General features: G+C 35.5%; 1 protein-coding gene across 1 annotated transcript in view; it reads right to left on the bottom strand.

The window, feature by feature from the left end:
* Positions 1-13,222, bottom strand: part of pknox2 (pbx/knotted 1 homeobox 2) — a 152,306-nt gene that overhangs the window by 68,330 nt on the left and 70,754 nt on the right. The window contains exons 2-3 of the mRNA XM_030153219.1: positions 12,508-12,614; positions 715-851 (exon numbers count right to left, since the gene is read on the bottom strand). Of these exons, the coding sequence (XP_030009079.1) occupies positions 715-851; positions 12,508-12,594 (224 nt within the window). The 5' untranslated portion in view covers positions 12,595-12,614. The remainder of the gene's footprint in view (positions 1-714; positions 852-12,507; positions 12,615-13,222) is intronic.

The raw sequence follows: 13,222 nt of genomic DNA, 5'->3' as shown, positions 1-13,222 counted from the left end.
AATAGAATCATTTCCATGGCAGTTTGTGACTTAAATGTGCTTTGCGGTTTTCGACCTGACTACTTGGCTGTTATAACCCACTCTACAAGGAAAGCATTTAGTGTAAAAGTCCTTAATTTACCGCCTCTGTGTAAAACAGTGCGTCTATGGACAGCGTATCAAATGGTTATTTTAAAGTCAATTTAGTAAATTCAAAGAAGAGAAATGGAGGGTGCTTCTGCTCGGCTTTGATGAGTGAATGCATTAAAGGTGCTCTTTGCTTTATAAGTGATGTTAAGTGAAAAGAGAAGGAGGCACCCTTCAAGAACACATTTCCAAAGGCTTTACTGTACATCACGGCTGGATTGAAATAACAACACTGGTGATTGAGGCCATAGTGGCTTTCATTGGGAAATAGCAATCAGTTTAGTGCAATTTCTTAAGCACAGCGTGAGGCAAAAGAGAAAATTTTATTTATCAAAGAAGAACAAATGAAAGAAGTTAAAGGCAGAACGGTACACCCTGCCAAACTATATTTAATGAATACCGAGCCAATTAGTCACATCTGTTTACCAAAACACACACTGATTTCTATGTTCACAAATAAAGATGTTTATCTGTTGATTCTCTATTGACATTGAACTTAAATTTGACTGTTTGTGGTCAGAGATGTGACAGAACAGTGAATTTGATCTTAACATATTGATCTTTTATTGATGATGAGCTTAGACCAACCTGTAAACTGCCCTCTTGTCAGACTCCAGCTGGGCCTGGGGGTCGAGGGTCACACTGACAGAGGTATTTCCTGCTGCAGAGGCTGCTGGGATATGGACCTGTGGGGTCTTGGTGTTCTGCTGAGTGGTGCCCGTCATCTGACAAAAGAAAAAGAATATTAAGAAGAAGAAATAGCTTTAAGAAATGTTGGACCAACAGCCAATAAAATGGCACCGCTGTTTAATTCAGAGAATAGAATAGAATAGAATAGAATAGAATAGAATAGAACAAAGGTGTACAAAGAAATTTGGGGGTTCAACTCAGCATGCTGTAAAAAAAAGGTCACACTACTAATAGTCAAGCAGACAATTATGAATAAATAACAGCATTAAAAGATGTTAATGTAAAAAATAGTAATAAAAACAGATTAGAGTCTATATTGCTGCACTTGAAGCTGTTGAGAAAGTATAACTGAGTTGTTTGTTGAGAACTGTATTAACTTCTTAACTATGAAACTGATTTTTAAGTGTGTTAATGGTCTGGTACCAGAAAAGGTTGAAGGTAAAACCAAAGGTTATTAAATCAGAATGTGACCTTTTCAACATAATATTCAGCAAAATATTCCATAAAACAACATAAAAACAATCATCTACAACCACAATCATTTGTCAAACTTCATGGATTTTATTGGTGAATCAATGTTGCAGAATATGACGATATTTCCACGTTCACTACGGAGCCTCTGAGCGTCCAAATGATATCGTCTTTTCTGAGGATTATGAAAACATGACAAACTGTGTTTTACCTGAATTATTGAGGGTTAGGGTTAAAAATTAGAGGTAAAATTTAGTTTGATAACTTGTCTAATGGATCATTAGCCTGTAAATAAAGGCAACATATTCAGTGGTGCAGACATTAGATTTTGAACTTGACATTAGACATTAACACAACCTAAAGACATTTTAACAGTTTGTAAAAAGAAAATATCCCAGTTCTGAATTTCACTAAAATTGTGAGGTATGCACGGACCGGGGGGATAAGTGACGAACCCCCTGGTTGAGAATCTCTTTTCTAAATCAATGATGTCAGTACTGGGTATCGACCAATATGCAAGGCCCAGCATCGGTATCAGAACAGAAAAAGTCAGATCAGTGCATCCCTAACATCAGTGCTGCAAACCTGGACACTTATCTACGTGATTGTTCATTTTTACACGGTTACTGTGTTGTGCTTCTGCAAACTATCACTGTCTATTGTATTAGATCAAATCCTGCTAAGAGGAAAAGTTTTGTAGAAGCCCAAGGAAGTCACATCACAAGTGGAAACCTTACCTGATTTATCCTCAATGCTAGCTAGCATTTAACCTTTTATGACGGTACTTACACCAAAAAAAAAAAAAAAAAAATTAAATGGTTTCACTTGTGAAATTGACCTTAGTGAACAAAATATATCTTATTTTCTGTAATAACCCAAAAACCAGATTTCCTACATATTAAAATAATGTAACCCATAAATACCCAGTACTACTTTTGTGGCAGTTCCCAAATGACTTTTTCCTCTATTTTTAACTTTTCTTAAGTGATTTATCACCATTTATTCTAATAATATGGTCAGCATTTTGCATTCTTAAGTGAAAATCAGGAATTTTTCTACATTTAAAAACCCTCCTGTTCAAACAGGCTTTTTAGTTTCCCACCTGACTCAGGGCCACCACAAACTGACTACACATTATGTATTCATCATATTTTAAACTGTCTTAATGGTACTTTATTGGGTTTTACGGGTATTCTAATTGTATTCTACTTGTACTGTTTTATTCGTTTTTCGCAATGTAAAGTTGCTACTTTACAGTGTCACATGTACTCCATGTGTCTCCCCCTACCTCCCCCCTCTTCCCCTCTCCCCCAGTCTCTCTATATCTCTATCGCTCTCTCTTTTCTCCTCCTTTATTCTCGCTCTTTAACCCCAACTGGTCAAGGCAGACGGCCATCCTTCAGGAGTCTGGGTCTGCTCGAGGTTTCTACTGTTAAAGGGAAGTTTTTCCTCGCCACTGTCACCAGTCACAAGTGTTTCCTCCTGGAGGATTCTGTTGGGTTTCTGTAAACTTGATTTGATTTGATAAAGCACTCTGTGACCCTGTCTGTGAAAAGTGCTCTATAAATTAAATTTACTATTTAATTCATTGTTTCATGATTGATGTCCATAAAAGCTCAAATTAAAATTGAGGGGTATTATATCAAAAACAGACAAAATGGAAGAAAAAGTTAGTTTTTCAGTAAAATCTATCATTAACTGAACATAAAATAAGTGTCTCCATCCACTGTCATTGATCCAACACCACGGGTGTAACTGGTGAATCAATGTTGTAGAAAATGACTGTGTTTCCATGGTAACTACAGAGCCTCTGAATGTCCAAATGGGTCATATGTGATGACCATGAAAAGATGAAAAACTGTATTTTACTCCAATTATTTACATTTATTGATAGGAGTTAGTGGATCAACTGGATCAGTAAATGATTTTGGTTGCCAGTGGGTGTTTGGGTCTTTATGGGTTAAGTCATAAACAAGACAAACAAAATGCGGGTATTTTGTATGCGACCAATGCAAAATCACAACTAAAAATAGCAGATAGTAACATTAAATTTACATTGAGTGCATACAGTATTGTGCAATTTCTCTCACCTATGCATGAAAAAGAAGAAAATGTTTATTTACACTGACATAAAGGAAACATTACCAAATATTATGATCTCCATTTTCACGACTGATTAGGTGTCGGACAGTTTACTTATTCAGTATCATAACAGTGTCCCTTTTTTTAACTGTGCTCTTTTGTCTTGACTGAAAAATCTGCACATTTTTAATCACTTTTCAGAGGCAATAAGGCACAACTTGCAACTGATGCCGACAGACTGCAAATTAGCATGTCGCTGGAATGAATCATTGTTGCTTGACAGGTCAGTAGCCTTGTAATGAAGCTGTTACGCAAAATGAATGATAGTGTATAGGACATATTCGGTAATTGAACACGGTAAGCTCAGGTCGTACGATAATCATTTAGAGAAGCCCACTTCAGTGTGTTTACCTGAGTGATCAATGGGCGCCCTTTCTTTATATTAACACACATTGAATAGATAATCTGCTAAATGTCTTTGTGTGTGTGTTTTTTTTTTTGTGTGTGTGTTGTGTTTTGGTGTGGGCATAAGAGTGGCATGCTTTACAAACACGATCTGTTGTCTTCTTCATCCTTACCCCACTTTCGTCTGCCTCCTTCGTTTTCTCTGAGGAAATGAGTCTAACAACCCCCCAACGCCCCCTCCCCTTTCTTAAATCGGGGTGGGGTGGGAGGAAGCTTCAAGTCTTAATCCCAACACCAAATGGGAAATAAATTAGCTTCTTCACACTTAACTAGCTCTCATTTGCATTTGCCGAGCGCGCAGACTGCAGCTCGGGAGCTTTCCCCTGGCACTAATCCTCTGGGCGAAAGGAGACAGAGGTGCTGTGGACTGGGAGGAGGAGGAGGAGGAGGAGGAGGAGGAGGAGGAGGAGGAGGAGGGTAAGGCGGCCGGATGGATGAAGACGCTCTATTTCCCATCCGTGGTATGGTCTGCGGCATTAGACAAAACCCAGGTCCAGCAGCGGTTGGGCTAAATTAATTACACTGACCTGTGGCATCAAGTGTTGTATTGAACACTGTATGCTGAGGCTTGACCCATCATCCTCCCACTGTGGACGTTAAAGCCTCTGACATACTACGTTTATCTCAGGGGTCTTTTAACTGTTACTGTGGATCTGAATAGAGGTCAAATTTAAGTGTAACTAAGCGTAATTTAAGTGCAATTAAATGTAACATTTCTGCAGAAAAATACACTATATGGACAAAAGTATTGGGACACGTCAACAAAACAATACTGACAAATGTGACATTATAGCTGTGTCCCAATATTTTTGTCCATGTAGTTGATAAACATCAATATTTCCTTAAAGTTTGATTGGAGATTTTTCTTCCCAAGTAAGAAAATTATTACTTACAGTCAGAGAATTCAGAGGTAGAACATTTAAAATCATAGTTATGGATAAAAAAAAAAAAAAAGTAATGTTGAGAGAAATTAGAACGTCATTTTCCCACTGTGGACATTAAAACTTCTGATATTCAGTACGTTTATCTCATGGGACTTTTAACTGTTACTGTGGATCTGAATGGAGGCCAAATTTAAGTGTAACTAAGCGTAATTTAAGTGCAATTAAATGTAACATTTCTGCAGAAAAATACACTATATGGACAAAAGTATTGGGACACGTCAACAAAACAATACTGACAAATGTGACATTATAGCTGTGTCCCAATATTTTTGTCCATGTAGTTGATAAACATCAATATTTCCTTAAAGTTTGATTGGAGATTTTTCTTCCCAAGTAAGAAAATTATTACTTACAGTCAGAGAATTCAGAGGTAGAACATTTAAAATCATAGTTATGGATAAAAAAAAAAAAAAAGTAATGTTGAGAGAAATTAGAACGTCATTTTCCCACTGTGGACATTAAAGCTTCTGATATTCAGTACGTTTATCTCATGGGACTTTTAACTGTTACTGTGGATCTGAATGGAGGCCAAATTTAAGTGTAACTAAGCGTAATTTAAGTGCAATTAAATGTAACATTTCTGCAGAAAAATACACTATATGGACAAAAGTATTGGGACACGTCAACAAAACAATACTGACAAATGTGACATTATAGCTGTGTCCCAATATTTTTGTCCATGTAGTTGATAAACATCAATATTTCCTTAAAGTTTGATCGGAGATTTTTCTTCCCAAGTAAGAAAATTATTACTTACAGTCAGAGAATTCAGAGGTAGAACATTTAAAATCATAGTTATGGATAAAAAAAAAAAGTAATGTTGAGAGAAATTAGAACGTCATTTTCCCACTGTGGACATTAAAGCTTCTGATATTCAGTACGTTTATCTCATGGGACTTTTAACTGTTACTGTGGATCTGAATGGAGGCCAAATTTAAGTGTAACTAAGCGTAATTTAGTGTAATTAAATGTAACATTTCTGCAGAAAAATACACTATATGGACAAAAGTACTGACAAATGTGACATTATAGCTGTGTCCCAATATTTTTGTCCATGTAGTTGATAAACATCAATATTTCCTTAAAGTCTGATTGGAGATTTTTCTTCCCAAGTAAGAAATTTTTACCTACAGTCAGAGAATTTAGAGGTAGAACATTTAAAATCATAGTCATGGATTAAAAAAAAATTAAAAATTAAAAAAAAGTAATGTTGAGAGAAATTAGAACGTCATTTTCCCACTGTGGACATTAAAGCTTCTGATATACAGAACGTTTATCTCATGGGACTTTTAACTGTTACTGTGGATCTGAATGGAGGCCAAATTTAAGCTGTAAAATGTAAAATTTCTGCACAAAAATGCACTGTATGGACAAAAATATTGGGACACGTTGACAAAACAATCCTGACAAATGTCACATTATAGCTGTGTCCCAATACTTTTGTCCATATAGTTTATAAACATCAATATTTCCTTCAAGTTTAATGGGAGATTTTTCATCCTAAGTGAGATGTGAATAAAGTAGATGGCTGGTTGTGGTGGAAAATTACTATTTACAGTCAGTCTTTTTTTTTTTTTTTTTTTTTTTTTTTTTTTAGATATTTAGAGGTAGAACATTTCAAATCATAGTCATAGATAAAAAAAACAAAACAAAAAGCAATGTTGAGAGAAATTAGAACATCATTCTCCCACTGTGGACATTAAAGCTTCTGACATACAGTAGATTTATCTCATGGGACTTTTAACTGTTACTGTGGATCTGAAATGAGACCAAATTTAAGCTGTAAAATGTAAAATTTCTGCTCAAAAATACACTATATGGACAAAAGTATTGGGACACGTTTACAAAACAATAACGACAAGTGTCACATTATAGCTGCGTCCCAATACTTTTGTCCATATAGTTTATAAACATCAACATTTCCTTAAAATTTAAAGGAAGATTTTTCATCCCAAGTGAAATGTGAATAAAGTAGATGGATGGTTGGCTGCAGTGCAAAGTTATTATTTACAGTCAGAGCATGAACATTTTTTTTAGAAAGTTAGAGGTACAACATCTAAAATCATAGTCATGGATTAAAAAAAAAAACAAAAAGTAATGTTGAGAGAAATTAGAACGTCATTCTCCCACTGTGGACATTAAAGCCTCTGACATACTAGGTTTATCTCAGGGGACCTTTAACTGTTACTGTGGGGTCTAATGGATCTGAATGGAGGCCAAATTTAAGCCATAAAATGTAAAATCTCTGCACAAAAATACACTATATGGACAAAAGTATTGGGACATGTTGAATTCTGGGGTTTGCTTTCTAACAGGGGTCTGGGCTGCAAAACAATAATGACAAATGTCAGAGTAAAGCCGTGTCCCAATTCTTTTGTCCACATAGTTTATAAACATCAATATTTCCTTAAAGTTTAATGGGAGATTTTTCATCTTAAGTGAGATGTGAAAAAAGCAGATGGTTAGTTGAGGTGGAAAGTTATTATTTACAGTCAGAGCACGAAAAATAGGGTAGAAATTTAGAGGTAGAATGTTTAAAATCATAGTCATGGATTATAAAAACAAAACAAAACAAAACAAAAAAAATCAATGTTGAGAGAAATTAAGAAAAATCATCTCAGGCATTTTGGAAGCAAAAATAATAATTTAAACTAGAAGCACTCGGAGAGCGCAGACCTCCGCCAAGGCTGATCAGTGCCCCCCCCCGTGGACCCCCCCACCCCCGATCACCACCAAAATTTAATCATTTCTTCCTTATCCCATTTCCAACAAATCCTGAAAATTTCATCAAAATCTGTCCATAACTTTTTGAGTTATGTTGCACACTAACGGACAGACAAACAAACAAACAAACCCTGGCAAAAACATAACCTCCTTGGCGGAGGTAATAAAACTAACCAGTTCAATGCAATGATATTTATTCCTATAAAACTAAATCTTATATATTATAATATATAATATACAGGGTGGGGAAGCAAAATTTACAATGAACATTTAGTCGTCTTTTCTCAGCAGGCACTACGTCAATTGTTTTGAAACCAAACATATATTGATGTCATAATCATACCTAACACTACTATCCATACCTTTTCAGAAACTTTTGCCCATATGAATAATCAGGAAAGCAAACATCAAAGAGTGTGTGATTTGCTGAATGCACTCGTCACACCAAAGGAGATTTCAAAAATAGTTGGAGTGTCCATAAAGACTGTTTATAATGGAAAGAAGAGAATGACTATGAGCAAAACTATTACGAGAAAGTCTGGAAGATACTATTAAAGAAGAATGGGAGAAGTTGTCACCCGAATATTTGAGGAACACTTGCACAAGTTTCAGGAAGCGTGTGAAGGCAGTTATTGAGAAAGAAGGAGGACACATAGAATAAAAACATTTTCTATTATGTACATTTTCTTGTGGCAAATAAATTCTCATGACTTTCAATAAACTAATTGGTCATACACTGTCTTTTAATCCCTGCCTCAAAATATTGTACATTTTGCTTCCCCACCCTGTATATTTTCTTATTTTGTATCCAAGACGCCTGCAAGAAAAGAAACACCAGAATTCAATGCGTCTGAATACTTTCGTCCATATAGCATATCTAAAAATGACTGTATTATACTTTGTGACTTTATGTTATGAGAAATTTTTAATCAGTGTTCACATTTAAGAGAAAGCCTCAGTTTTATCCAACATAATAAACCTGTCCTTTTACCCTTTACCATAATGAGATGACATGGTATGAATATATACCACTAGCAAAGCTTTAATGTCATATATAGTACTGTGCAAAAGTCACCATCAGCTTTGTTGGTTTAGTAAAGTTCTAATGATCACACATATGCATTTGTCAGTCTCTGTATTAAGATCCAATGTGTGAAGTATGTACAACAGGAAAAACAAAAGATTCACAGAAAAAACTGTTTTTAAAAACCAAAGTGGTCGTATTTAATGCAACTTCTCTTTGCACTTAACATGTCTTTAACCCTTTTGTTCAGACAATATGAGATATATTTGATTAATTTTCTGATTTCTTTTACTGAGTTTGATTCAACACGTCAGATGTTTCTAATTGTTTGTGCTACTTCTTGCCATGGGGTCAGAGGTCATGTTAAATAGAGAAATTAACCTTTACAATGGATTTTATTCAGTTTTTTGTGTGTATGTGTGTGTCTTTTAAGGCTGTGTCCATATTTCCTGTATTTTTTTGTATACGATGAAAAGAGAATGAGGAATAAATATGTATAACATTACATCGTCTGTAAATATGTTTCCTGCCTGAGTTACATGAAGCAGTAACTAACAATCCCTACTACGTCTATTATTAGTGTTCGGATTGAAAGCCCCCTAGTGTTAGAAATTTCATACTGCATGCTTAAGTGTAGATATAATTCTAATCAACTCATATATATTTTTATGTGTATATTTATTCTGATAAAATGCACATTCCTGACTAAATATGCAACAACAGAAAGATCATGATGCTAAAAACTTTGTAATTATGTTGAATGAAATACTTGTAATTGAAATGTCGACCTGCTAGCTTTATCTATCAACTATGAACATAGCCGGGTTTGGTGTCAACATCACGTTTTGATCATGAGATAAAAAGTTAAAGAACTTAGACCCAATTGTTGTTAACCCTGTAAAGCCTGAACCATTAAATCACTAACAGAAAATTCCAGTTCTTTGAAACTGGAGCCTTTATTGGTCACTTCTAAACAACCAAAAAAAAAAAAAGTTTTTTTTTTTTTTTTCAAACATCAATTTCCATGTATGAGTTTCAGTTTTGAATCAAATTTGATGCTGTTAGAAAAATGGAATATTAGGCTATTAGACTATATCCTGTAAATACCAGGTGTCCAGAGCTTGAGTCATGGATAGGTTATGATACCATTTCTTTGCTATCTGCTTGTTTTGTTCCAGTTTGGGACCAAAGTGTACTTGTTGTCCATCCAGTTTGGGACCAGAACGGGCTGCTGCCCTGGAGGAGATCAGGCCATAGTGTAGGTGGGAGAAGAGTACAAACGCGGTCACTGAACCCATGCATCACTGTGTTTTGAATACCTAAGCCAATGGTGAACCTGATCAACATTATTATATTTGTACACTTGGTCCAATGGTTGTAATATTCATGTTCTTTCATAAGATCTTCAACTTCCTGTTGTTAGTCAGTCAACTGCTGCATCTCACTGTATGTACTTGACTCCTTGCAAGTAAAATCTTCTGATTCCAGAATCCAGTGACTCTGTCTTTTGTCTAAGCGTGTATCACAGAATTTTTCAATCAGATACATTGGGTCTCGATGCTCAAATATTATTATTTATGAACAAACAAAAACATAGTATAACACAAACATGTCTAACAAGTTGATAATTCCTTTTCAAAATTGTCAAAGCTCTGCCTCCTTCCTCATTAATGACAGTCTTGTAGTGTCACTGGAAAGGCCTCTGGTGAATGAATTCCTCCCCCCTGGTGGATTATCTGTGCATTGCATGTATCTAATTGTATACATCTGGTTTTTCAAGAAAAAAAATATCACACTGATCATGTAGACGGCTTCAAAACTCATGTATCAAATATGATACATTCGGTGTTAGAGGGTTAAAGTCTGTGCAATGGAAACTCAAAGCTTTACCTTTACACATATTTACTTGCTTAAAATGAACTGCTAAAAACATCTTAGAAGATTGTCAAAGTAGCACTATTTTGGGAAGGTTAGAAATCATGACTCAATGCTGTGATGTCATAAGAACCGGTGCAAGTTAACATCAGTCATTCTCCTGTTCAATCACAGCTAACCGACTACATTGCAAAGAAAAAAAACGACGGTTTTGTTACAAACCAAGAGGAAACCTTGTTGACTTTCAACCTCCCATATGGCTGCACGATTACAATAAAGCTGCTAGATGGAGCATCTATTTTACAAGCTTTAATGCAACAAAAGGTGCAGGTTCATTTGAGAGTGGCTGCACCTTTTGCTGCCTTCAAATGGAACTCATGAGCTTGTGATTGCAAGATTAGAAGTCGTGTGCTTGAAATTCTTGGCATTCATGCGGTAAATTGTTAGAACACCAGCGCTAGGTAATGGAAATACCAAAGCATCTACAAGCAGCTAAGGCTTCTGAACTATTTAGCAAACTAACAAGTAGGAAACATAATTAGGAATGTTAGAAAAATCATGAAAAGATGAGGTAACTGGAAATATCAATGGTTTCTTCAGACAGACACAATGAGAGGATTACTACTGTATACAGTTGTGGAAAAAATTATTAGACCACCCCTTGTTTTCTTCAATTTCTTGTTCATTTTAATGCCTGGCACAACTAAAGGTACATTTGTTTGGACAAATATAATGATAACACCAGAAATAGCTCATAAGAGTTTTATTTCAGAGCTGATATCTATCCATTTGCCATGGTTTTCTTGATAATAACCAAAATCACTTCAGTTCTTACATCAGTATCTATGGCATTGTACTGACAAAAACAGTGCTTTTAGGCATTCCGTGTTTTCTTTTCTGTCTGTTTTAGTCACATGATACACACAGAAGTTTGGACTTGATTGCATAACCACTGTTTTTGATGACTTTTGATGGTCTAATCATTTTTTCCGCAACTGTAGTTTAGTTTTTAGTTTTGACTTTTTTTTTTCTCCAATTCAGTTTTTAGAGCAGGTTTTCTACTTTTTATTAGTTCCTTTTTTCTAAATGCTTAGTTTTTGTTTAGTTTTAGTATTTGTTTTCATATCTTTTATCTTCCTCGCTGTCATATTCAAAGAAATCCCATACAGGACTCCCAACTTTATTGATTAATTGATGTATTTATTTTGAATATGAATGTCAAAACAGAAGAAAAAGAAATGAACATTTAAACATAAGACATATAATACATATTCAAAAAGGAGTGAGAAGAAGCAAAACTTATACATATATACATATAATTTTTGGATTTTTCATTATACAGTTGTGGAAAAAATTAATAGACCATCCCTTGCTTTCTTCAATTTCTTGTTCATTTTAATGCCTGGTACAACTAAAGGTACATTTGTTTGGACAAATATAATGAAAACAACAAAAATAGCTCATAAGAGTTTAATTTCAGAGCTGAGATCTACCCATTTTCCATGGTTTTCTTGATAACCAAAATCACTTCAGTTCTTACATCAATATCTATGGCATTGTACTGACAAAAACAGTGCTTTTAGGCATTCCATGTTTTCTTTTCGGTCTGTTTTAGTCACATGATACACACAGGAGTTAGTACTTGATTGCATAACCACTGTTTTTGATGACTTTTGATGGTCTAATCATTTTTTTTCCGCGACTGTATATTAATCTGCCGCTCATCAAAAAAGTAACTTACCTGGCGTCTACCATTTCTGAAAACATCCAATTCCTGAACCCTGAGGTGTCAACAAATCTCCTCTTGACTTTTTTTGTGAGAATAGTGAAAACTAACCAACTGATGGCACCATTTCCTGCATTTTCCTCCTCGTTTTATGTACTTGGCATTTTTTTAATCAGTCGAATCAGCTGGGGAGTTAATGCAAATGTGTCTGTTGTGTGCAAACATCAGCACAGATATTTATCCCTGCTTTGCACAGATTTTAAAAAGGCTCAAAATTTTACAACTGAAATTTATTTATTCTAGGTTTTTTTTTTTTTTTTTTTTTTTTTTTTTGCAATTGCACACCAAAAATAAGAAAATAATTTAATGAGACTCCTGACCTGTTGGCTCTCCTGGTACGATGGTGGAGGAACGCCCTGGGTGGCCATCATTGTCACTGCTGGTGCTGGGGACACATGTTGCATCATGGGATTGCTTCACATCAAGACTGGAGAAAACAGAGAAGAAGAAAAAAAAAAAAAAAAAAAAAAAATAGAAACATGAATCCAGTGCGAGTGGTGATTGTAAATTCTATTACAGCAGCAGCCACCAGGTGCTGCTATGATTAAATAATAGGAGATGGGATTCTCAGTAACACGGCATCTCACTCTCTTCCCTCTCCCACTTCTTTTTCAGCTTCTCCATTTACTAATTTATTTCGTTGCTCTATCTCCCTCAGTCTGTCTCTGCATGTATTGCATAGTTGACAGAACTGAGGGGATGATGTATTAATATTGAGTGATCTGACAAAGCTACCAAGCAGAAAGGAAACAAAGCAACGCAAGCTCAATCATGAGGCCCTCTACAGAAATCCTTTACATACCAGCAGGTTCATAATGACACCACAAACAAACCCGACTACTTGTTTACCAATTACAGACATCCATGCTTGTTTGCTAATTACAGCTGGCTTTAAATGCGTCGTCGTGGGGTCACCTTGGTTGTTTCTATGTGTTGGCTGCTGATGTTGCTGCGCAGTTACCACCCAATCAAGAGGGCTAATTAGGGCTCTTGTCAGTGGGCTAATTGCTATTGGCCGGGACCCCACAGGGCTGA

Source organism: Sphaeramia orbicularis, chromosome 14 (assembly GCF_902148855.1).
Source record: "Sphaeramia orbicularis chromosome 14, fSphaOr1.1, whole genome shotgun sequence".
Lineage (NCBI taxonomy): Eukaryota > Metazoa > Chordata > Actinopteri > Kurtiformes > Apogonidae > Sphaeramia > Sphaeramia orbicularis.
Note: the sequence above shows the minus strand (reverse complement) of the source record. Positions and strands in the feature narration are given on the sequence as shown.